Source organism: Ochlerotatus camptorhynchus, unplaced genomic scaffold (genome assembly GCF_037179485.1).
Source record: "Ochlerotatus camptorhynchus isolate MF236.1 unplaced genomic scaffold, CSIRO-AGI_Acam_v1.1 ptg000265l, whole genome shotgun sequence".
NCBI classification, from domain to species: domain Eukaryota; kingdom Metazoa; phylum Arthropoda; class Insecta; order Diptera; family Culicidae; genus Ochlerotatus; species Ochlerotatus camptorhynchus.
This window is the reverse complement of record NW_027040755.1, coordinates 1,431,546-1,458,463: the sequence shown is the minus strand read 5'-3', so window position 1 is coordinate 1,458,463 and position 26,918 is coordinate 1,431,546. Positions and strand designations below refer to the sequence as shown.

At 38.4% G+C, this 26,918-nt stretch overlaps 2 protein-coding genes across 2 annotated transcripts; one reads left to right on the top strand and one right to left on the bottom strand.

Moving 5' to 3' along the window:
• Positions 1 to 18,315: 18,315 nt before the first annotated feature.
• Tgi (Tondu-domain-containing Growth Inhibitor) lies at positions 18,316 to 23,183 on the bottom strand. Its single transcript, XM_065226979.1, has 3 exons — positions 22,253 to 23,183; positions 21,851 to 22,162; positions 18,316 to 21,775 (listed from the first exon to the last, which is right to left on the bottom strand). The coding sequence occupies exons 1-3, from the start codon at positions 22,290 to 22,292 to the stop codon at positions 21,168 to 21,170; spliced, it is 960 nt and encodes a 319-aa protein (XP_065083051.1). The 5' UTR covers positions 22,293 to 23,183; the 3' UTR covers positions 18,316 to 21,167.
• Positions 23,184 to 24,112: 929 nt separating this feature from the next.
• On the top strand, positions 24,113 to 25,901 carry LOC135705366 (uncharacterized). Its single transcript, XM_065227058.1, has 3 exons — positions 24,113 to 24,261; positions 24,512 to 24,730; positions 24,877 to 25,901. Exons 1-3 carry the CDS (start codon positions 24,170 to 24,172, stop codon positions 25,796 to 25,798), a joined length of 1,233 nt encoding a protein of 410 aa, XP_065083130.1. The 5' UTR covers positions 24,113 to 24,169; the 3' UTR covers positions 25,799 to 25,901.
• The last annotated feature ends 1,017 nt before the right edge of the window (positions 25,902 to 26,918 follow it).

Genomic DNA, 26,918 nt, shown 5'->3' with positions numbered 1-26,918 from the left:
TAGTTTTTAGTTCTGCGGAAAACTTCAGAGTTGTTCTGAGGAGACCTCCAGAGTAGTTCTAAAGAAAAATTAGATCTGTGGAGAGTTTCAGAGTAGTTCTGAGGAGTTGGAGGCGAACCAGCCTCAGGCTGAAAGCCTCCTAAATGAAGATAAATCAATCAATCAATTAGTTCAGAGTAGTTCTAAAGAGAATTTCCGAGAACTCAAGAGAAGTTCCATCGGCCTCAGGAAAAAATCAAGAAATTTATGAAACTCTCCGGGGCACCGGGAGCATGTCTGGGTGTTCTGAGTATTTAATATGTCCACCAATGTTCTTATTTTTGAATTATCATGTAGTTGGATGTGTCACAGGAGGATGTAGGTTCAAGTTTCACTTCTCCCCGGTATCCGGAACATGTCCGGATCTGGTCAACGTGGTATTGAGTACTTAATATGGCCACCAATGATCTTATTTATGCGTCGCATGAGGGTGTTGGTTCAAGAATAATCCGACCAGTTCCCCGACAGTACCCGGATTGACGACAAATAAATAAATAAACATGTTAGGATCTGGCTAACTTGGTCTTCAGTACATAATATGGACACTAGACCTGTTCATTTTAAACGAAATGTTCGGAATGTAACGGGTCAACCGTGATTACTGTTCGTCATGTTAATTTGTACTTCTGTGCAAATTTTCAGCAAAATCGGTGATGATTTAGAGGTGCTTCAAGTTAATTTTATGTTTTTAAGGTAATTTACGGCTTACAATATTTGTATCTCGAGACTGAAACAACGAAAGCTGCTGTAACAACTTTCATAGCAAAGTTTAATGTGTTATGTATCAACTTTGTAACCAAAGGTTGACTATTCGAAGTGATTTTATTGAAGTTTGACTTAGTTTCATGCTCGAAGATATCTTAAAATGTGTAGAATTTTAAAGTATTTGTTCTACGAATTTTCCACCCGTATGATATAAAAATTTGTAGCGTACGGCATAATGTTCCTCATATTGTTCTAGAAGTTTCGTTCCAACATAGTTTTCGTGTATATTTCATAGATTGAGAGATAAAAATCAGAAAAGAGGCCGTTTTAGCTAAAATTCACAAGACAACAGAACCAATAAAAGTCAATTAGATTGACAGAACATAGTTGCATTGCTTTTCAATGACGACCGATGACTGTTTCATTGATATATGATTTTTTCATAAATATGAATACTCAGTAGACGTGTTTTTTTATCAAAGGCAAGTGTCACTCGAGCCATTCAAATGTTCGTTATTTTATAAATTGCTGTTATGGTTCGAGTGACACTTGCCTTTGATAAAAAACACGTCTACTGAGGATTCATATTTATGAAAAAATCATATATCAATGAAACAGTCATCGGTCGTCATTGAAAAGCAATGCAACTATGTTCTGTCAATCTAATTGACTTTTATTGGTTCTGTTGTCTTGTGAATTTTAGCTAAAACGGCCTCTTTTCTGATTTTTATCTCTCAATCTATGAAATATACACGAAAACTATGTTGGAACGAAACTTCTAGAACAATATGAGGAACATTATGCCGTACACTACACATTTTTATATCATATGGGTGGAAAATTCGTAGAACAAATACTTTAAAATTCTTCACTTTTTAAGATATCTTCGAGCATGAAACTAAGTCAAACTTCAATAAAATCACTTCGAATAGTCAACCTTTGGTTACAAAGTTGATACATGACACATTAAACTTTGCTATGAAAGTTGTTACAGCAGTTTTCGTTATTTCAGTCTCGAGATACAAATATTGTAGCCGTAAATTACCTTAAAAACATAAAATTAACTTGAAGCACCTCTAAATCATCATCGATTTTGCTGAAAATTTACACAGAAGTACAAATTAACATGACGAACAGTAATCACGGTTGACCCGTTACATTCCGAACATTTCGTTTAAAATGAACAGGTCTAATGGACACCAATGATAATATTTTTGAATTCTCATGTAATTTGATGTGTCGCATCATAACCACTTTTTTGAGGGTACTCGGAACATGCCCGGATGCGGCCAACGTGGTCCTGAGTACTTAATATGGTCACCAATGATCTTATGCTTGAATTCTGATGTAGTTTGTTGTGTCGCATGAGGATGTTGGTTCAAGAAGAATATGACCACTTCCCCGGGGGTACCCGGAACATGTCCGGATGGGGCCAAAATGGTTCTGAACAGGGCTCTACATTTTCGAAGCTCTAAAATTTGTTTTCTTTGGTTTGTTTTTTCCGTCGATCTTGTTTTCCGTGCTGAGCTACCGACGTGCCAGGAAGGCAGCTCCCCTACCTATCGACCCATCAACTCATGAACCGGGGACCAACGGCTTTACTTCCCATCCGAAGGAAGGCGTGATCAGAGATGTTATGCCTCAGAACATCCCGGCGACGCCGACTGGGATTGAACCCAGGCCTGCTGGGGTGAGAGGTAATCACGCTTACCACTAAACCACCGGCGCCGTTTTAAGCTCTAAAATGAACTCGAGTTTTGTTTCTCTCATACAAACGTGTTCAACGCTTCATTTCCATAACGCCTAGCTAGACTATCAGCAAGAAATAATAATGAAAAAGAAGCACGCTTAGAAGGAAACGCTGGCTGTGGATCTTCTCGTCGTTGCTTTGCTCTTCGCTTTCAATGTAAGTAACGTCGATTTTCTAGTTAAATGAAACCTCATTATGGCTTTCAATCCCCTTTCACGAACACTCTATCACCGCTCTTTCAATTTGTTTAAAATGCATTATGTCCCGTTTTCGTTAATTTTTTTTAGATAAATATGTGGATGGAAGATAAATTAAACATATTACGTGTAATCTTCAAGTGTTTTCACGTGAGAAATGCTTTAAATATGTAATTTCATTTTCCGTCATATACGTCATGAAACCTCAGTGGATGTGTTTCATGAAAGAGAAAACTATCAAAGTCGAGCGCGTTTTCGCTCATCCGTTTCACCGAAGCTTGAAAGGAAGACCAATGGAGCGACGGGAGAAAGAGAGACAAGCGATTGAACATTTTTTTGTGCACGCCGACTGAGGTTCTAAAGTGCTGCGAAGCTGTTCGACTTTAAAGCTGGGTTTAAACAGGGCAAGTCAATTGATCAAGTCAGTTGAATTCAACTGACTTGAACGCGAATTGAACGTGTAAACCATGCCATTCAACTGACTTGATCAACTCACTTGAATTGAAAAAAGTTGAACCAGGCTCAACTTTGCAAGCCAATTGAATTCAACTGAGTTGATCATTTGACTTGCCTAGTCTAAACCCAGCATAACAGAAAAAGAAAGCCAGCAGTCTCTTCGTCGCATGGATTTGGTCAATTGAAGCTGATATTGTGACGCCCTGGTTCTGAATATTTACTACGAAATTTTGAAGAAAAAAACGCGTTTTAGTACAGTGCCGCTTTTGCCGCAACTCGCTCATTGTGGGTTGTTAAACGGATTTCAGTGAATTGGAAAATTTGTGCTTGCCGCCATGCCGCTATGCCGCTATCATTGTGTTCAGCCCTTAATAATGATTTTAAAGTGCGCCTATACACTGAACCAAAACATCCGCAATACTTCGAATGATTATTGCATTGCTCGAGCCCTTTAACAATATGCATTCGAATTTCGGATGATTTTCTTATGGTTGAATTCGTCGTCAGATGATGAACATACATATGACTGTCATCCAAATACAGGATGATTTTCGTTTGAAAATTAGCTATAAAACATACGGCACTCAGAGGACAAACATTTAAGAATAGTGTGACATGCAAGTGCTTTTAATTAGATTTATAATTTGATTATCTACAATTCCATACTGAATAGCCATAATAAGCCATTCCATTATGGATTCAAAAAATTTTCTTGGTGAAGAAAACCTCCTCCACCACGAATTAGCCAAACATTGGTTTTCATCCTTTACCTTTGTTCGTAACAGCTCTGATAGCGATGCATTTGCTTCCACCTCGTTTGTCAGCTCAGATCAGCAAATTACGTTCGATAGAATTAATTACATCATCGTTTTGAATGATTTGCGTTATGGAGCTGAACCAATACCATATGCATTTCCATCAAGTATGACAGTCATCCTGCAGAGAGCATTACGCATTTCAACTGAAGGCCCTATCCCTTCTCATAACAAGTTTCATCCTGAATTCGAGAGGAAAATCATCTGATTTCAAAACAACCGTCATCCGATTACAGCTATCATTCGAAAAAGTGATTTTGGTGTTTTGTTTTGAATGGTCTGAGGTTTCATTCGATCAGAGGATGATGTTTGTGTACAGTGTAGCCGCTTTCTATACACTGAACTAATATGACATATTCCTGTTATGTGGAAGTCTAATAAATTTGCGCTATAAGATAATCCAATGAAAATGCTATGATTGAAAATGTGTCAGGTAAATTCTATATGAATATCTGATACATTTAAAATGCTGATAATTTGGTAACTTTTATATGATCGTCATATGATAAATGAAAATCGGTCAAATTATAATAATTAACTGAAATGGATTTGAAACCCATTAGCATAAGCTTTACTTTTCACCACAATATAATATATGTGTCATAAATCAATCGAAGTAAAGTTTAAGTGAAGATGACATGAAATTTTCTTCTTCTTTTGACACAAATATTTATTCGATTTCTAAAAATAAATCGAAAAATAAACATCAGGAAGTAGGAAAAGCAGATGTGCCTTTATTATTGTAGCTGATTTGGGATTCGATCAAGAACTGTTGAGGTGTGATGCTTTCGGTGTCTGCGCTCGATTCCACTGGGTCACGGCTGACTTCAAGATTGAGCTCGTTCAATTAGCATGAAGTAAGAACAGCTCTCCCGACATGGAGTGTATGCTCGTTTTGCTAGAGTGAAGAAAAATAGCACTGACAAATTTATGCTCCGTTTCGCGGTGTCGTGTATTCAATAAAACAACGACTACATTGTATGAATTCATGGAACTGGTTCTGAATTAGCCGTGCACACTAAGATTTTGTTTCCGTGTTCGGTAAATTTTACCGAAATCAGAACAACTGAACATTCGGTAAAACTTTGACCTTCATTTTAAAGGCAATTGAATTTAAAAATAGTTTCAAAACATGTTCAACCTTGTTTATATGATCAAATCTTGTCATTTTAGTAGAGATTTAGTTTCAAAGTAGCTTTTACCGAACAGTTCAGTTGTTCAGATTTCGGTAAAAAATTACCGAAGTCGGCGATAATTTCTAAGTGTGTGTAGAAGGCTTACAATTAGAATCGTAGCAAAGTAAACATTGCAGTAGAATCATTTTTTTTCAATCTCAATACATTCTTTTCCGGAACCCCTTATCTTATGGAACAATAACAAACAAGGATTGGATTATTCAGTACAGTATCATTGTTGTTAGCTATATTTAGTTCGACTAATCATTTTAATGAGTGTACGATAACATCGTTGAAAATTGTTTCAATAATTTATGAAGAACGATCATGTAAGATGTATTTTATTGGGAGTGATATTCATCCCAGAAAACCATGCCAAAAGAAATGTTTGCTGTTGGATTTCTTAAAAGGCAAATCTATATGACAATATAATGATAGGGATATAAAGGGTGATACGGTCAAAATTTGGTCAATATCAACTTGACGTATTTCTTTCAATTTTGCATTTAAAAAACCTGAACACCCCTCATTTTGAAGGTGTGTGTGTGTAGAATGTTGCTCCTATTTTGATTTTGGAATTCACTCTTCAGTTGTCAAAATGCCGTCCAAGCAAGAAGAGCAGCGTATCAAAATTTTGCTCGCGCATCGCGAAAATCCGAGCTACTCGCACGCAAAGTTGGCAAAATCGCTAAAAGTTGCCAAATCAACCGTTACAAATGTAATTAAAGTGTTTGGGGAACGTTTGTCGACAGCCAGGAAGTCTGGATCGGGGGGAAATCGAAAACCGGAAGCCGCTGAGACGACAAAGAGAGTTGCCGGTAGTTTCAAGCGAAACCCTAACCTCTCTCTCCGAGATGCCGCAAATAAGCTGGGTGTATCGTCTACAACCGTGCATCGAGCCAAAAAACGAGCCGGACTATCGACTTACAAGAAGGTAGTGACTCCAAATCGCGATGATAAACAAAATACGACGGCCAAAGCGCGATCCCGGAGGCTGTACACGACGATGCTGACGAAGTTTGACTGCGTGGTAATGGACGACGAAACCTACGTCAAAGCCGACTACAATCAGCTTCCGGGACAGGAGTTTTATACGGCAAAAGGAAGGGGAAAGGTAGCAGATGTTTTCAAGCACATGAAACTGTCAAAGTTCACAAAGAAATATCTGGTTTGGCAAGCCATCTGTACCTGTGGCTTGAAAAGCAGCATTTTCATAGCTTCTGGGACTGTCAACCAAGAAATTTACGTGAAAGAGTGTTTGAATAAACGTCTGCTGCCTTTCCTGAAGAAACACGGTTGTTCCGTACTGTTTTGGCCGGATTTGGCATCTTGCCATTACGGTAAAAAGGCCATGGAGTGGTACGCCGCCAACAACGTGCAGGTGGTTCCCAAGGACAAAAACCCTCCCAACACGCCAGAGCTCCGCCCAATTGAGAAATACTGGGCTATTTTCAAGCGGAACCTAAAGAAGACCAAAACAATTGCTAAGGGCGAGCAGCAGTTCAAGGCAAACTGGCTTTCTGCGGCGAAGAAGGTGGACAAGGTGGCTGTACAAAATTTGATGGCAGGGGTCAAGCGTAAGGCCCGGCAATTCGGATTTGGAAAAGCGGAAGCCTAACTGAATATTTTTCCTGAATTTTATACTAATTGAACTTGAAAAAGAAATTTAATTTGATTTTTTAAATAAACGATTTCACCGATTTACACGCGTTTTCCCTTGACCAAATTTTGACCGTATCACCCTTTAGATCTGTTTACAATCTTTAAACGAAACTATTTCAATGAGATATACATGTTTTCCTAAACTGCAAAGTTTTTTTTTTTCAACTAGTTCGTTTATTTACTAGGCTCAGTCGTGTGTGACACTTTGCGGAGCAAAAATCAGTAATGTTTGAATTTACATTTTAAATAGCAGTAGTTCTAGGTTAGTATTGGGTACCAATTACTCATGGCGGGATCGAGGTTAATGGATAACAATTTCGATTGGAAGGAGCTAGGTAGGAAACTGGTTTCTGAAGCCTCCTTCAGATACTACTCTCGGACGGTTGACCAAATCCTGGCTGGGCAGGGGCAAGTAGCACAGGGACAGGAGGCTTATAAGACTGGGACACAATGGCGGGAAATTGTTTGGAAAGGATGGGATGGTCACATCAAACTCTAACATCAGACAAACAAAGGAATTCGTAGATCGCTTGCATGTAGGGAAGGTTACGTGTTCCAAATACATCTCTTACTTCACGGAAGGGTTGTCTACCTCGGGCCAGGGCATCCAATAGTCGTGCTCTGGAGGCGTCATTACCCGGGCAATACCAAACTTCGTGATTGATGTCATCATAACCGGTCTACACCTACATATATTCCATTCAACGAGGTTTATTCTATAGAGATGAGCGTCTAGCGAGTAGTGGTTGGACATATGTCTTGACATCACTCGAATGAATCCCCGACCTTTGAAACACGCTCTCGAAGAAACATTTGCAATAATGGAATGTAACCACCGCCCAAGAGAATTACTTGTCCAATCGTTTTGCCAACTTAAAAGAGAACTCTGACGTACTAATGGGAAACATTCATCATGTGAAATTCTTCTATCATAAATCTCGCCTTGTTGTGCGCCCACCTTTGCGAGAGAGTCTGCCTTCTCATTGCCTGGGATTGAGCAATGTAAGGGGACCCATACAAAGGTAATCATATATGATCTTTCGACCAGCAAACTCATCTGCTCCCTTACATTTGAAAGGAAATAAGATGAGTGCATACCTTGTTTCATCGACCGAATAGCCTCAATCGAACTGAGACTATCCGAGAAGATGAAGTAATGGTCTATGGGCATATCGAAAATCATCCCCATTGCGAAGTTGATTGCTGCTAGCTCAGCAACATAAACGGAACAAGGTTCCTGAAGTTTCCGAAAGGCGGATGAGTATTCATTGAAGACGCCGAAGCCAGTGGATCCATCAATGCGTGATCCATCAGTGAAAAATCTTCTATTGCAATTGACTTGTTGGTACTTTTCAGCAAAAATGCGGGGAATTGAGATAGGTCGAAGTTGATCTGGAACTCCTTGAATAGCCTGTTTCATGGAGAGATCATAGTCAATGGGGGAACTGTAGTTAGTAAAGCATACACGAGAAGGGTTATAGCAAGGAAGGCTAATATCCGATGACATATAATTGAGATAGATTCGCACGAATCTAGACTGGATGCTCAATTCGAGCATTTCTTCGAAGTTTTCAATCACAAGGTTGTTACTGACACTACATTTAATCAATATTCTTAATGAGAGCTCCCAGAAACGGTTCTGCAGGGGTTTTACTCCCGCTAGAACCTCTAGGCTCATATTGTGTGTTGAATGCAGCCAAGGGCAATACGTAAACAACGATATTGAATGCGTTCCAATTTAATTAGGAGGGTTTTTCTTGCTGAGAGGAAGCAAAAAGAGCCATACTAAAGAACTGAAAGAATAGTCGTTTTATACAGTTTAATTAGGTCTTCCGGGTGAGCACCCCACCATGTCCCGGAAATTGATCGTAGAAAGTTGATCCTTTGTTGAAACTTCTGTTTCAAATACGTAATGTGAGTACCCCAAGTGCATTTTGAATCAAACCAGACTCTAAGGTATTTGAAGGTTAAAGATTGGGTAATGTCTCTGCCCAAAAGATTTAGACGCAGTTGGGCTGGAAACCGCTTCCTTGTAAACACTACCAATTCAATTTTTTTGCGGTGAAAACTCGATCCCTAAATTTTTTGCCCAGAAAGACAGATTATTTAGGAAATTTTGCAATGGTTTTTGCAAGATTTCCACACGTGGACCTCTCATGGAAACCACGTCTGCAAGCTGTCTAAGCGTGCATAGATTATATAAGCAATTATCCTTATGTTTGACATAGAAATTATAAAGTAGTGGACTTAAACATGAACCTTGAGGTAAGCCCATGTAGCTAATTCCAGAAGTTGTCAGTTGACCTAGATTGAAGCAAATTATACAAGAAATTATTCAAAATACCGGGTAATCCCCTACTGTGCAAATTGTCTGACAGTATGTCTATGAAAACCGAATCAAATGCGCCCTTAATATCCAAAAAGACTGAAGCCAATTGCTCCTTGTGCGCAAAGGCCAGTTGAATATCAGATGAAAGCATCGCTAGACAATCGTTTGTTCCTTTGATGATGATGATGATGGTCCCACCTCTTACCCCTACAAAGGTTTGAGCTGGACGATTTATCTTTAGGATAATTAAATTTAAACATTTTAACCAGGTTGGCAAACAAAATCGAACTGGTTTCAGTTACAGATATAAATTCACTCTAGAGTTTACAGTTGCTTCACAGCCATATAAATGTGGAAAAGCTCAGGCGTCCACCTATTAGTTCGCTTTTTTGTCCACCTAAAAAATATTCATAAGTATTACAAGCGATCAAGAGTTAATGAACAATCAACAAAGCATCCTATTACACTAGCAACCCCGCAATCTGATGCTATCATAATTTTCAGCAATGTCAGGAATGCTCACGAACCCCCAACATTTGCCAGAAAACTTACTTCTAACTCAAGGTATCTTCCAAATAAGCTTCAAAATTACATTTTTTTTTCAAATGTTAAATTCAGTCCTCTATATCCGTAATCCTATCCTATTTTTTTTACTACTGCTAATTAATCAAACATCAAAAATCCATCATCACCATTGTGGCGAACAAAATAGTTTTTGCAGTGCTACAATAATTATTAAAAACTCGTTATAACAGCTATCCATACAAAATAATCCGTTAAAAATAACTTCGTCAAGATACATAATTTGTCAATTCATAAAAAAAAATCACTGGATAACCGTTCAAAAGACAGTAGTGAAATGCAATGTCTCTTAAATTCTGCTAATGTTGTTGCACGTTTAATGTGTCTAGGCATCGAATTGAAAACATTAATTCCTTTAAAAAATAATGAATTCTGTGAAGCACAAGTCAAGAAATGTGGTGTTCTTATTTCATCCGCGTTTCTAGTATTATATCTATGATAGTCACTTCCTCTTTCAATTCGATCACACAAATATCGAGGCAGCAAACAGTTAACTACTTTAAAAATGAACACCATAGTCAAATATACAATTCTTTGCTTCACCGACAACCATTGTAAGGCGTCTAGCATCAAAGTTGAGGAAGTGAATCCATTACATCTCAAAATCAAACGCATTATTTTATTCTGCAAGCGCTGTAATCTCGATATTTGTGTTGCATTGGACAGAAATAAAATGGATGGGCAAAAGTCTAGATGAGGAGAGATTATTTGTTTTGTATAGCTGTATTTTACTGGCAATAGTTAAATCGTTTTTCAATCGACATAGATTTCCATACTTCTTGGCAATTTTCTTGATGACATTGTCAATGTGAGAGTTAAACTCAAGTTTGTCATCAATAATCACGCCAAGATATTTAATCTCCTGAACGCGATCAATAGTCTCATCATCAATTACAACAGAGACGTTCTCATTTAATCGATTCCGCGAAATTACCTTAAATTTAGTTTTACTTGTATTCAATTTTAACTGCTTACACTTCAACCATCTACTTAGATACTGCAAATCTTCGTTCAAGTGTGAGACGGCAACTTCTAAATCCTTAGCTGCAATGAATAACACAGTATCATCTGCAAAAAGATTAATGTCGCAAAACCGTTAAACACGTCGCAAGTCATTAATATACATAATAAATAAAAGGGGCCCTAATACACTTCCCTGGGCCACTCCAAGGTTGTTCCCCACGGGACTGGAAACAGAATCATTAAAAACAGTCCATTGAGTTCTGTCAGACAAATAGCTTTCAAACCATTTATATGCAGTACTCGTAATTCCAAAGCGCTTGATTGTACTTAAAGGGCCTAGAAATTGTTTCGAAGGCGCGTTTCAGATCCAAAAAACAGCAACAATCGTATCTTTACGCTCCAAGTTGTCTTTCCACTTTGCTAACACCAAATTCAACGCAGTTTCACAAGAATGACCTTCCCGATATCCCGATTGTTCTGGTATCAACAGAGAGGAAGTTTTTTAGAAGGTCGAATTTGATCGTATCGCTTCCCGGAGCAGAGTTATTCGATGAAAGAAGTGCCATTGAAAATTCCAGCATTGTGAATGGTTCATCCAGAGAACCGTTACTTCGGGCTGTATCCCGTAAAGTTGGTTGTGCTGGGACAGAATCTGGACCAGCCTTTTTAGCGAAGTCGAATATCCATAGGGAGGAGTATTCTTCACTCTCATTGGAAGATGAGCGGTTTCGCATATAGCGAGCCTTTTTCCAAAGCGTTGTCATCGAGGTTTCTCTAGAAAGTCCCTCGATAAAAGTACGCCAGTAGCTTCGTTTCTTTGCTTTTAGTAAGTTTTTAAGCTTTTTTCAAAAAGCTCTGATCTTTCATGTCTACGATAATCTTTTTGGGGATGCACGTGAAACACGTCGTTTCTGAGCTTCTAATGCGCTTTTGTAGATTAGTTCGGTAAAGAAACGATACTCTTCCAGTGGTGGTAGAGGATCGGTAGAATCAATACCAAGAGTTACCGCCGATACAAATTTTTGCCAATCAATGTTCCTCGTGAGGTCAAAAGGAACTTGAATTAACTGATCTGTTTTTAGACGACAACTTTTGATTGAAATAATAATTGGCAAGTGATCACTACCATGGGGATCATTGATAACCTTCCACAGACAATCTAATGATAGTACCGTGTGAGTTCATATCGCCCAGTATTAGAACTGGAGATGGAAGCACATTAACTGAACTCCAAAGCTGACGGCGGTTTATGGCAGTCCTTGGAGGGACATATACAGAAGCTATGCAAAGATCTTTGTTCTTCACATTTATTTGGCAAGCGACAATTTTAATGTCTGAAATTATTGGGATTGAGATTTTGTAGAAGGGGTAGCACTTTTTGATCCCCAAAAGTACGCCACCATATGAATCATCTCGGTCCAGGCGGATAATGTTAAAATCGTGGAAGTTGAGTTCATCTTCAGAAGAAAGCCAAGTTTCACAGAGTGCAAATATATCACAATCAGAATTGTGAATCAAATACTTGAACGAGTCTAATTTAGGTATTAAACTACGACAGTTCCATTGTAATAAAGTGATCATATCTTGATCCTCACTCGACGAATTATCCATCGAAAGATATGAATTCACCAATGAGGGGCTGTCAATTGCTTGAAGCAGTTTCCGACTATAGAAACTAGCAGGTCAATAAGCCCTCGAAGTGGCGATTCGTCGAGAAAGCCGAGGGCATTCAAAATATTATCCACAATGTCCTTAAATTTAATCTTTCCTCGCTTGGACAGGAGAGTTTTCTTTGAATTGCGAGTAGACGTGGTGTTTATTTTTGGTAACCTCTTACGATTACCTTTATTAGGTAGCGGCGGGGTGGACTAGCTGCAGCAAGGATCAGATGGAGCAGCAATTACCGATTAGTTCGGCTTTTTCAATGAATCCCCGCTACCTTCAGATTTTTGCATGCTTTTGAGAGTGGTTTTATTTTTTTCCGGCGCACTCCCGGGGAGATAGTCTGCTTCCTTCTACCGAGGGCGTGTACCTCCGGAGACTCATTCTCATCTGCTATGTCAGAGTCTAGTTCATCGGAAGACAAAATCTCATAAGTGTTTTCATTTTGAGAGGCTGATGCCAACGAAGCAGAGGTTCCATTTTGCAACTTAACCATTTCTGCAAACGTCAGCTTGGAGTGTTCTTTTATGGGGCAGTCCTGCAAAGCATGAAGACGTTCTTTGCCACAGTAAGCACATTTAGTTGCTTCCTGTTGGCAAGCACCCTCCATGTGGTCTTGGCTACATTTGCCACAACGGGGCAAAGTTAAATGACTGTCCAATAGTTTCTACATGTCTATTTACACGCGACATATCAACAAACGTCAAAAATCGTTAAAAGTAACTCCAATAAAATAAACATAATTATCTTTTAAGATATATCTTTTAGTTAGCAATATTCATCATGAAAACAGGTATATTTTACTGAATTTGCTCATAGTGCAAACTTATATGATTTTCCATTAGTTTCTAGATGTCTGTTTCCACCCATTACATATCACCAGTTTTTCACCATGAAATATATCAGACAATATTCATATACATCTTATCTATTGCTAACCACGCTCGAAGCAAAGTATTATCAAGTACTAAGTATGTGAAATTACGATAGAAATCATTCCATATCGCAGTCATAGTTTTAAAGTGATAATCCAATGGAATCCTTGAATCATCACATAGAATGAATAAATCTGCTGACATTGCTATGTTATAAGATGGATCCAATAAACGGTACATCTAGATAGAGCTAGAACTAGGGCGTAACAGCTTTTGTAAACAATGAATTCTCTCGATGATTTCTAGAAACTCAAGGCTCGCCCAAGCAAATCAATATCACCAGCAGGTAGGGGAAGTCTTTCCCTAACCGACGTTTATGTTGGTTTGCGTGGGAGTGCCTTGAATTCCTAGAAATAATCAATAGAAGTCATTGTTTACAAAAGCTGTTAGGCCCTCATTCCAGCTCTCTCTAGATGTACCGTTTATTGGATCCATCTTATAACATAGCAATGTCAGCAGATTTATTCATTCTATGTGATGGATCATAGACATATGGATTCAGGAAGGTCTATTCAACAAAATCCAAGTGAAATATTCAAAGGAAGGAGCCAAAATCCATCTTGGCTGAATATAAAAACCAAATTTTAACAAAAATACTTAGTTTTGTCAATTTAAGCCTGCCTTTGAATGTGCTTAAAATGATCACATTTGAATTCAGCAAGGTCAATTCTATAAAATCTAAGCATAACTTTCAAAGGATAGTATCACAATCCAACTTAGCACTTTTCGAATTACAAACCCGGTTCAACCTTCACTTATGGATTTTGCTAGGTCCATTCTATAAAATAAAAGCCTATTTTTCAAAGATATGAGCCGAAATGCAATTTGGCAGAACCGAAAAACCAAATTTCTATAAAAATACGTATGGAGTCAGCAATTCGTTTAAAATCCACGCCTATTTTTCTAAGGAAGGAGCCGAAATTCAACTTGGCTGAACAAGAAACCCAAGTATCTATAAAAATACGTACATTTGAGAGTTCAAACCCAGTTTTCTAAAAAAATAGTGCATGCTTCAAAAAATGTATCATCCCGTATGCATTCAGCAAGATCCATTTTATCCATCCAAAAATTGAAGAAATTCAACCCTCACGTATGGGTTCAGTAACTTCTATTCTATAAAAAAAAACAAGTCTATTTTTCAAAGATAGGAGCCAAAACTCAGTTCGACAAAACAGAAAAATTATTTTTTATGAAAATACCTTCTTTTGTGAATATTAACCAGGTTCGTTCGTCCGGTATTCAGCAACTTCCATTCAATAAAATCCAAGCACAAATTTCAAACGATTGAACCGAAATCCAACCTGGCTTCAAACAAATCTACCATAACTAATGAACTCACAAAGCCCAAGTAACAATTTTAGTTTTATGAGGGTTCTGTAGACCATGATTTACCTCGATAAAACCTGCAATGTTACTTGGGAGGTCTTTTCTATAACATCCAAGCCTGTTTTTCCAAGGACAGAGCCAAAATCCATCTTGGCTGCTCAAGAAACCCAAATTTCTATAAAAATAGTACTTTTGTGGATGCAAACCCAGTATTCTCAACAATTGTGCTTGCTTAAAAAAAATCCAGTATCCGGTATGAACACACGAAGTCCATTCTTCCATTTTCCAGCCTAATTTTCAAAGGATGTGAATCTCACAAGGACGAGGAAGCGGTCTAAAGGACCGGAATCTACGCCAAAAGTTCAGACTAACATTAAATAAAATTCAACCACTCAACAGAAAAGTTTGGACTCCCTAAAGAACCACTTCAGAAAAGATGTTACTCCATTTGGAAAATTTAAGCTCAAAAAGGGGCCTCCCTTAGCTCAGTCGGTAGAGGCACAGCTACAAAGCAAGACCATGCTGGAGGTGGCTGGGTTCGATTCCCGGTTTGGTCTAGGAATTTTTCGGGTTGGAAAATTTCTCGACTTCCCTGGGCATAGAAGTATGATTGGACTTGCCACACAATCATATCAATGCAAAAATGGTGCAGGCATCGAAAGCTCTCAATTAATAACTGTGGAAGTGCATCTAGAACATTAAGTTGAGAGCACGCAATAAGCTAATATGCGATATGCAATAAGCTTGAAATGCGAAGAAGAAGAAGAAGAAGAAGAAGCTCAAAAAGTGTTATAGTACGTTCAGACTACAGAGTTATAACATGTTATAGCGCTATCTTGATGGTGGTTTCTGTGTTGCAATTATTTGACAACCGTTATAACATGTTATAACTCTCCAGTCTGTACAGCGTTTTAGAAAACTAGATGACCTAAACAAGATTATGTCTTTTCCAAATGCCAAAGCAGTTAAGAACAGTTCGGAAAAAGTTGAATCAATGCAGGAAACCTTTGATTCATTTAGGAAAGGGATTAAATCAGCTAATGTTGCCTCACTTCAGCAAATGCGAAACCAATTCTTCAAAGATTGGATTCGGGATTTGTTGAATCACTTCAGGAAAGCTGTGACAACTTTAAAAAGGACTGAAAAACATAGCAGAAAAGTTTGGACTTAGTTAGAAAAATGTTGATGACTTATTCGAAAGTTTGAACTCACTTCAGCAGAAAAGTTCAGACTCAGTTTTGAATCTGCTTTGAAAAGTGTCACCTCAGTTAGGAATTTCCTGAATCGTTTCTGATTTGGTCTCACTTCTAAAAAATTTAAACCAATTTTGAAAAGATTGGATTTAGCTCGGAAATGATTGAATCATTGTAGAAAAGAATTTAATTATTTAGTATCATTGCAGCAGGTTTGTAAGTTAAGAAATTTAGATCGAATGCAAAAATCTGGCGACTATGCTGGGCTGAGCCTATTGTAACAATGTCAGATAACGACTCAATGAGAATGGTTCTTGGTAGTGATCCGACTGAAACAAGACGAAGATGTGCGCAACGAACAAGAGGGATCGATCAGATTGAAGACGGCTTACCTAGTTAGTTGCCAAAAAAGATTAGGAATGAGTTCGATAAAATCCGTTTTCAACAACTGAAACCGGCTGATTCGATTTCAAGGACCTGGCATGCCGTGTTGGTCTAGTTCAAAATTATGTAAAAATTCTGTAAAAGAACAAGGTGATATTCTACAACATAATAAGATCTAGCAAAGCGAGTATCCATACCCAAATGAAAAAGCAATACTCGAAAAATAAATATACACTGAAAGTTTTTTTTTATTCCCCCTTTCATGATATTCCAAAATTTTTGAGGGGGGGTGACAAAAGAAAAACTTGAGATTTGTTCCGGCCTAATTAATGTAAATCAAAGTATTGAAAATGTAATTAATGTTCTTTAATTGCGAAATTTCAACTGTAATTAATGGAGTTAAAAAATAGTTAATGTTCTACATTGTGTAATTAATGTAATTAATGCGGTAGTTAATGGAATTAATTTAATTACAGCCGTTGCCAGCGTTTGATTAAAGGTTATTGCGTGCCCCTAGCTAAACGATATATTTTATTGGAGTTGCTTTTAACGATTTTTGACGTTTGTTGATATGTCGCGTGTAAACAGACATTTAGAAACTATTGGACAGTCATTTAAGTATGCAGGAAAACATGTATATTTCATTGGAATAGCGTCTTTAGATTTTTGACGTTTGACGATTTTAAACAGATCTATCCCAATCATTACATAGCCATACACTAATAAAATTTTAAAGATTGTTTTTATGTGTCTCACACACAACATATGATATTTATGTGTCGGACCAATACTTAATATGTGTACACATAAAAGCCATGTGTGACCACACATACAATTCATTTGACTTCTAAATTTCATGTGTACTTCTGAGTGGATTCTGTTTATGTGTGGTCGCATGAAAATCATGTGGAGTTTCTCATGGAAATTCGTCTGTAAAAATGTGTGGAATTTTGTGTAAGTCAACATCCGGAAGCCTTTGCTTTGATGCCACATCGCATTTTCCGGAGTATAAATATCAGCTACCAGAAAACATACTATAACAACATTGCTTCCCCATGTTTTCTGCGACGCACTATGCGTGTCTAGCTCTATCTCACAATGAAAAGTACAAAGAAATAGATGAAAATGAAAATTTGATTTGATTGCAATGCATATTTCTAAATGGATCATGTGTCGAAAAGTTTCTAAATGTCTTGACATTTCGCTAAAGCACTGCTACGCCGGTAAACACATTCTAAACAAATGCAGTAGCGCAGCTTCGCCAGGGGACGGACTATTACAATCTCATCACCATGCCAACAACGTCAGAGCCTACTGACTGCGAAAACCTGTATGGTTTTCATTCCTATTGCTGCGCGATGTGTTACAAAATGTGACCACTCTGGCATCGGAAAACCGGATTCTATTACAAGTGCGAATCTGTATCACCGATGGATGGGCGCAACCACCAAACCAAGTCAGTCAGTCAGTTACTCACTCACCGAATCGTGTGCGCATACCTATAGTCATGTAACCGAGGGAAGCACAACAAATCAAACGATAGGAAGAAGATTCGGATTCGTCTTGTTTTCAATTCTGGCGTAAACCCTGGAAACCCTACCACACTCCAAGCACCGTGGCCTACTGCGTCCCCTGACAAGTACTTCGATTCGCATTTGCGTGTGCTTTTCGCACAGTTTTAAACTCTCGAAGGGTTTCCTGATCCACCAAGAGAAAGAGAACGAAGATCAAGTGGGGTGTGAGAGGTGGCTACCAACGGCGGGGAAACCACCTCGGTCGGGTTGTAATTCAATCCGTTTTTATTATTTCTCCATAGTTTTGCCTCCTGCCGTTGATGTGAGCCACAGGTTCAATCGAAAAAGACGCACACACAAACCACTCTCGAACGGAGACACTCGGCATTGAAGTGATTCCTCTCCGGTATGTGAACGAGCGCGAGCGGGGATCCGGCCGTATATCGGATGTCTTTTTGTTCTAGATTTGTCACCTGTAACAACTAACTTTCATTTAAACCCACCTTTGCGCGGCCAGCTCACCGCAGTCGTCGTTTGGCGGCGGTCTGGTTTACACTGAGCTCAGCGTTCGGATTTTGGTTGGTCTAAAAAGGATTATCAGTGCTGTGTGATCATTGTGTAGTTATCGTAAGGAGTCGTTTATCTTTCAAGGAAGTTTCTATCACAAATAATATTTATTACTTTTTCATCGAGAACTTTACACTTACATAACGATACTTTCAACCCAATGGATGGTACAAGTTAATAGTTGTTTTTGTGTGAGAACTTGTTATTTTTTTTTTGATTTTTACTCACTTTCAAGTAAAGGTTTTCTTGCTGTAAAACTTAATGCTAAGATTATTCGATGATGATAATAATAAAAAAAAAGAAAAATTGAAATATCTGAGACACATTATATGAAAACGCCTTCGTTTCGCGATTATAAAAAAGTTACTACTTATTTTTTTTTCTTCAATCGGGCTTCCATTATTACAATTACAAAGAGTGAAAATATATTAAAAGAAAAACGAATTGCAAAATTTTCACATTTTCCTAGAGTCGACCATTTTGATTGTTTGATTGCAAGTGTGGTAAGTGTAGAATATAAATCTAGGTTTAAATGGTGGAATACAATAAGGATTAGGAACAAGGAGGAACGGTGAGATAAATTTGTGAGCATTGAATCCCAGAAAAAAAAATCTTCCTGAGTACTGGCTTCCAAAGGTGAGTAGATTGCATTCGATACACTCTAGCACCATTCGAAATCAGTACTGGAGCGAAAGATTGGTCCTGCATGGGTGTGTTTGCATCTCTCGGAGCTCGCGGCGCAGTAGGCTGAAGGGATCAATTTATTGAATCAATTTAGCGGTAAGTATACTAATAAATCTCCAAAAGGTGGTTAGAATTCATGTAAAAATTATTCAAAAAACAACCAAATTCAAATGCTATCATATCACTGCAGCACCGTTTCACGAGAATCAAACCAATGGATTTTGATTACTCATGCCGGAACATTGCGGTCAGTAGGCGTGGCAAACGCATTTCTCAAGTTTCTTAGATGATCAAAGCACCTTCAGTTTCTAAGGAATTTTTATCGCTCGCGTTTTTCCTGAGATGAGGGTATTTCAGAAGTGGCATTCGTTTATAATAATTATGGAAACGCTTCCCATGTTTGCGCGTGCCAAGTGATTGGAATGAACAATTTTCAAATAATGATTCAAGGTTTTAGAATTATTCAAATTTCCAAACGAACACAAAGAAGATATTGCCTTTTCAGCGTTGAAAATGTAGTCCAGAAATTTTTTTTAAATTATTGTGTACCACTCTGAGAAAATATTCAAAGAATTATTTATTTTTGAATTGAAATCAAAGCATAGAGCTGACAGTTACAGTGAACTCAGTGAACTCTCTACAACACGATATTGAAGGGAAAATCGAGTTATAGAACAATAGAAAGTCACTATCTCAGTAGCCTAAAATTTGTTCCTTAGCAACCAAATTAAGCAATGATACCGATAATGACTATGTATCAGAACCCTAGTCTTAACCACTTCAAACTAGAGAACATCGAATAGAACATTAGGAATCACATAGATGAAGACTAACTATTTTTGTCCTTGCTTCAAGATCATTCTCGGTCCAGGCAACCCAAAGAGTCACTCATTAACAAGGCATAAAAAGTAACAAGGAAATAGGTGGTAGATCTTACATCCCGTAACGTACCACTAAAAGGTGATCTACCCACGTTACGGGGTGAAATTCACCAAGTTAATGGCCATTGAGTTGCGGAGAGTTGACTGTATCTCAACTTCACACAATATCATAAGTTAAAAATTGTGTACTATAAGAAAGATCCTAATTGACTTAAATTTAAAGCAGGGCAAAGTTGCAATCGGGACCTATTCGCAAGAAGATAACAAGGCACTGAATTACTCTAAATTGGCCGAATGTATTCATTGAATTTTAACAGTAATACTATCATCATTCATAACCTTCAATCAGATAACCAACAATATATGAGTTGTCAACAGTAAAGCTTTATCAAACTGCCCGCAAATTAAACAGGATATTAGACATTTTTTTCTTCATTTGAATGACTTTTCAGTCATTCGACTGTTCAATCCGCAGCCCTTGAAATTAATTTTTGTTTCAAAAATCTTCTAGATCACATTCTTATCACGTGATGCTGTTTGTGGAAATCTCACATGGGTAGCATAGTGGCCGTTGCTTTGTTTATAGACAGGAAAACTTTGACATAGTATTCATAAAGGCTTCAAAAAATCCTTTACTTATCCTATGTTAAATAAATGAAATTTCATAAAATTAGTACTTGTTACGAAAGACGCAAATTGATCGACAAAACCGTGCACAGAACCCTACGTAAATATAATCACATGGGAAAAAAATTTAGTATTACGTTACAGAAAGATTTGAAACCGCTCTTATCGATCTCCCGCATTAGGAAACATCAAGAGGATAGGAATAGGAATTTACCTAGGACCAGGAAACAATTATACCAGGAACTTAAGAAAAATATCATTTACAACAAACAACAAGGAATTAGTAAATGCGCTCGTTTTAAACAAGTGACGATGTAAAAAAGGTAATAATATAAAAAAAGAGAAGCGTTCCTAACACAGACATCAGCATTAGTAAATATAGTACGAGTGGTTGATTTTTTTTTTGTTTTTCTTAAAAAATGGTATAAATGTGTTAACAATTGACCATTCTCCCGGGACACGACGGAACGCACGCGTGCCTCGCAAAAGTCTAGTCTTGGACTCTCTTTGTAATCTCGGCGAGTTTTCGAGGCACCACCAATGTTGCTTGATTTTAATCTTTACATTAAGTTGATATTTCCACTAATAAAAAAAGAGCGCGTTGTTGTTGCTTGCTTGTCAGGTTTCCACACCGGTTTTGTTTAGTTTAAACCTTAATATTGCTTACATAGACATGAGTCTACATAAGCTGGATACCCCCGTGCCTTATTGTAATCAATGCTCACAGGTTCATCTTTTTCTCCTGTATCATTTTCCATGTATCGTTTCCGAGAGCTTTAGCAAAATGATCATCGACTTCCTCCTCGGAGTCAGGCCTCACGTGCTGCACGGTACCGGGCTCAGTTTTAATTGTAAGCTCCGGCCGAACGTGTGACTGGGCCAGGCCAGGCTCAACCTTAACATTAAGCATTGGTGAGATCTCAACTGTTGATGGGATCACGTGATTATGTCTAACGATAGGACTTACGCTTCCAAGCTGGCTGCTAGCACTAAAGTTAACACTATTACCAATGAGACTGCTGGCGTTGTTGCTGGTGCCACCGCCAACGACACTGGCAACACTGCTTATTCCACTGGAGCTACTGCTGGTGCTCAGGGCGGTGCTGTTGTTGCTACTATTGCTGGAACTACTGCTAATACTGCTACTGCTGCTAGTACTACTATTTCTGGTATCACTGCCACTGCTTTTCTGCTGATTGTTGTTATTGTTGTTTCCATAGATGGAAGCATAAGTATTACCTAGCGATCTCCGGAAGTGTTCTTCGATGAAGACGTCACAGTTAACCGGAGAAAGATTATCACCCACAGCGCTTTTTATCACTATTTCACCTAAAATGGCAGATAATATTGAGAATAATTGTAAAAATCCTAGTAGGCTGGATTGAGGCGAAATTGATAACTTACCATTGCTATGCATGCTACTGATGCGCTTTTTAATGGGCGGCGGAGGGGCTTTCGTTATCACACTGGGACGTGTGTTTAGGTTGATCGGCGCATCGTTTCCGCCGCCTGAGTTGGAGTTCGGTTGATGATCAGCCACCGTAGCTGGGGCATTTGCCTCAGACTGTCGGTCTGAAGAGTCCTTTCGGCGCACGGTCATGTCCAGCGGTGTTTCCAGGTCCAGATCCATTGGTGTTACTGGAGGCACTGCCACGGGCACTGGCGGTCGATGCATGTCATATACAATCCGTTCATATTTGATCGTCGGTTGCGGTTCTACAAATAATTTCGATTGATTTCTTACTGTTTAAATAGCTTTGAAACAACTCTCGAGTCAATAAATCAACAAGAAAAAAAAAACATTACCTGGACTTTCGTGCGGACCGGCACCCGGATCTCGGATCATATTGAGACGTGTTTGCACTAACTTCTTCAGTGTTGCTGCCTTTGGGATACCGAGTTGCCAGAAAAAAAGATACTCCCCGCCTCCCGCGGTCACCACTTCTCATAGAAGGGTTGTACGTTCGGAGCTGTCACGCAGTAGCCGTGTCTTTTTTTGGTTACTGAAGCAGTAGACTACGAAGTAAGCGTCGAATCTCGATATCTCCCAGCGGAACCAATACAATTTCCTTCCGTTCTTCGGCTACCGATCTAGCTAGTAATCGTCCTGGTAGACTCCAAAATCCACACAAAAACTGCTATTTAAGCAGCACAGTAAATGTCTCACAACATGCGAGAGAGGCAAAAGATAAATCAAAATGTCAAAAAAATAAATCTTCTTCTTCCCTCTGAAAGGTACACTGCACACACACTCTTGTTCCTTTTTTCTTTCACTCTGTGCTGTTCACTTCGACCGATCGTGATCTTTTTCTCTTTCTTACCTAAGCGAAGACTTTCCTTGTCTTGCTTGCTTCTTTTCTATTCTTTTGTGTGTTGCAGAAGAAAATTTCTTTTTCTATGCCTTTCACTTGGACAATCGAACCGAGTGATTCGATCAAAGTAGCAAACGATGAAAAAATGACTACCGCTGACTGCAATCCAAGTTGGCCGCGATCAACAATCGACAAGCAACAACCAACCATCGGCGAAATCAAGCAATTTCGGCAAACACCACACAGTTTAGCAACACATAATTTCAGCTCAATCGAGTGGAAATTTCTATGCCTGTACAAACTCGGGAAAAATACCGAACGGAGACAACGAACCTCTCTCCGAAAAGGACTGTACAAATTAGACTTGATTGTTTTGTTTTCTCTCTCTTCGTCCTGCTGCTGTTACTACTGCTGCTGCTGCTACTGCTACTGCTACTACTTGGCCGATCGACCGACAGTGTTACGCTCACTTGTCCTTCTTCTATGGTTCACCGAACGCAACAGTTTGCGTTGCGGACGACGTATCGTAGCAATCACTGGTCGGCCATGTTGGTCGATTTACACGGCAATTATAAAGTGAGCGTTTGAATGTTTGGAACCTACGTTGTTTATTTTTCACGCATGGATTTAAGTTATTGTGCATGCGGCTGAAAAGTAAGTGTGTCGTCTTCGCTTGCTCCTCTAATATCTATTTGCCATTCGCGGGAATTATTACATTAGAAGTCTTAGAAGAGACGATAATATGAACAATTTTCTTCGCAATTTTCCAATTAATAATGAGTCAAATTTATTTAATAAAATATACTTATGACGCTTGATTAGTGGGATATCGTGTTTACGTGATAGGTGGGATCTAGCTGTGGGAAAGGTCTTAGCTCAGTCGGTAAAGGCGCAGCTATAAAGCAAGGCTGGGTTCAATTCCCGTTCTGGTCTAGCAATTTTTCGGGTTGAAAAATTTCTCTGGGCATATTTTTGTTGAGAAAAATGGAAAATGAGAATAAGTGCCTTACTGTTTTTTTTTTATTATTCTTTATTTGAGAGATTTTTAGCCATAGGCTAGTTCATCTCTTATGCCTTAGTGGTTATGATCTTCCGGATTTTGTGTGTGTGTGACTAGTTAAGGTACACACTAGCTCAGATCGTAAAATAAGTCAATTACCGATGGAGATGCTTTAATTTGCAATGCTAAAAATCCTTAAGGGCCACCCACAATAGTCCGTCACCGTCACCGTCACCGTCAGCGTCAACGCATCCGTCATGTACTAAAAAGGCTAACGGACGCATTGACGCAGCGCATGCGCACAATCATACGTCATGCGTTGCGTTTTGACAGTAGCATAATCTCGTTGCAATCATTTGTTTTGGCAAAAGAATTGATATAAAAAAAACTCCGAAAAAAATTCTATTAGAAATGGAAGAAATTCTGGAGGTGCTTCAAGTGTTGGACGAATTGAGGAAGGCGATCAATTATTCTATAAAGCATCCTCGTAGAACTCCGCGCAGGTTAGTGTTTATGATAAAAATTTCCTGAAGAGAGCTGTAATTTCTCGGCCTTCCAACCAATTGAGCATATTTTTTTGTAGCTGATTATATGTAATTGACACTAATCACATACAAAAAAAATCAACTGAATTTGTGGGAGAACTGCCGTAAAAATTCGGCGGGTGGGAACCCCCCACTACACTCCCTCTGTCTTCAGGGAATGTTAATATGAGAAGATATCTGAAAGTAAATTAAACTATACTGTTTGTAGGTGGTGGGTTCGGCCATCAAATGAAAATCGCGATACCGAAGGATTCTTTGAAACGGAATATATGCTGATGAGGAACAGAGATCCGGAGTATTTTATTAAATCGGTCCGTATGAATCCAGATGCATTCGATTTACTGCTGAGCAAGGTTGGTGGTCGTCTTGAAAAGTTTTCTTGGCGGAAACCGATTTCACCGGAATGCAGATTGTTTATGACTCTTATGTAAGTAATTTCAAAATATTAGATGACAATTAACTCTTTGGGGACCAAACCACCGAAACCCAAAACTATAACAAAGTCAAAATAAAATAAAACATTCGAATACATTAGATGTTGATGATAATTATTGTTTTTTTTTTAATTTCTAGGTTCCTCGCTCATGGATCCTCTGTCTATGTGACTTCGAGGCTATTCCGGATGGGTGAATCAACGGTACGGTTGATAGTGTACGAAGTTTGCGAGGTTTTGTGGGATTCGTTGGTGGTTGACTATATGCCTGAAGTTGACAAAGACAAATGGAGCATGTACAGCCAGGAGTTCTATGATCAATGGAATTTTCCCAACTGCTGTGGAGCCATAGATGGAAAACATGTTTCAATCCAATGTCCGCCGAACAGTGGATCGTTGTTTTTCAATTATAAACATTTCCATTCTATAAATTTAATGGGCGTTTGCGATGCAAATTATAACTTCATTGCTATCGATGTTGGAGGATATGGCGGTAATAGCGATGGAGGAATATTTGCATATTCTGAATTTGGGAGGCGATTGGTGAATGGCGCATTGGATTTGCCAGCACCAGGCAAGTTGCCTGGGTCAAATGAAGTGATGCCATATTTCATTGTTGGGGATGCAGCATTTCCTCTCAAGAAGAACTTGCTCCGGCCATATCCAGGTGTTAACTTACCTCCAATTCAAGACAACTTCAATCAACGACTGTCCAGAGCCAGGAGAACCATCGAAAACAGCTTTGGAATTCTAGTGGCGAGGTGGAGGATTTTGAAGAACACATTAGTTATGCTTCCAGGCTCGGTTGACAAAATTGTGAAAGCTTGTGTCATTTTGCACAACTTTGTTAAGAGGAATTCAGCGAATGATTACTGCCCGCCATGCTTCGTAGATCAAGTTGATGGTGATGGGAACGTTAGTGAACCTGGTGAATGGCGTACATTAGTTGATCCTCTGAGAAGTATCAACTCTGCGGCCCTTCAAAGAGGCAACAATGCGACGCGATCCGCATACGCTAACCGAGATGTGTTGGCCAAACATGTATTCGAGCGCCCAATTTAGTTAAATAATTATCAATTCACACAATATTTGAAAGGAAATATAAAATATAAATTGTCTACAAAACTCTTTCACTAGTTGTATTTTATTGGGAATATTCACTGAAATTTGTTTCGGAATCGGGGTTTAGAAATCCATATGGTCCTTCTTACAAATGCAAATTCCGACTAACAGCTTAAGCGCAAACAATTGTCTTTCTAAATACGGCTTTGGGACTACTGGGGATTGGATAAAGAGCTCAGAGATCTTCTAAAGTTCAGAGAACTACTACCAAATTAACAAACACCTCCACGAGGTTATGGAATTGTATACAAAGTTCAGAGAATTTCACTAAAAATCAGACGACTTCACATAGTTTAGAGATCTTCTACAAAGTTCAGTTAAATCATAAAACTCAACTTCTGAAAAGTTTACAAAGTTTCATCTGGTTAATCAGGAATTTTTCTGAAGATCTCCAATTGTCCAATAATTTGAATCACGTATCTCAGATACTCTCACATGGTAGCAAAATGATCAACAAATATTCCAAAGGCCGTAGTTGTAGTAGATAAAAGTCTCATGTTAAATAAATAAATTAACAATATCAAAACATGAGACTTATATCTACTACAAGATGATCAAAGATCGTAAAGCCCTCTCCACAATTAGAATTATGGCTCTCAGATATTCTCACAAGTTAGCAAAATGATTATAAATTAAACCAAAATCCTCTGGATATTTTTCCAAGCCTCAAGGCTAATCAGGTTTTTTTTTGCTGAAGATCTCCAACTGACAAACAATTCGAATTCCATCTCTCAGATATTCTCACAAGATAGAAAGTTAATAAAAAAATAATTCCAAAGATCTCCAGAAGATCAATGATCTCCATAAATTCCTCTGGATATTTTTCCATCCCTTCAGGTTAATCAAGTTTTTTTAAGATCTCCAACTGTACAACAACTCAAATGACATCTCTCAAATATTTTCAAAAGGTAGCAAAATGATCAAACATTATTTCAAAAGCCGTTAGACGATCAAAGATCTTCGTAAAGCGTTCTGGATATTTTTCCAAGACTTCAGGTTAAACAGATTTTCATTCTGAAGATCTTCAACAATTCAAATTAAATCTCCAGAGACTCACAAA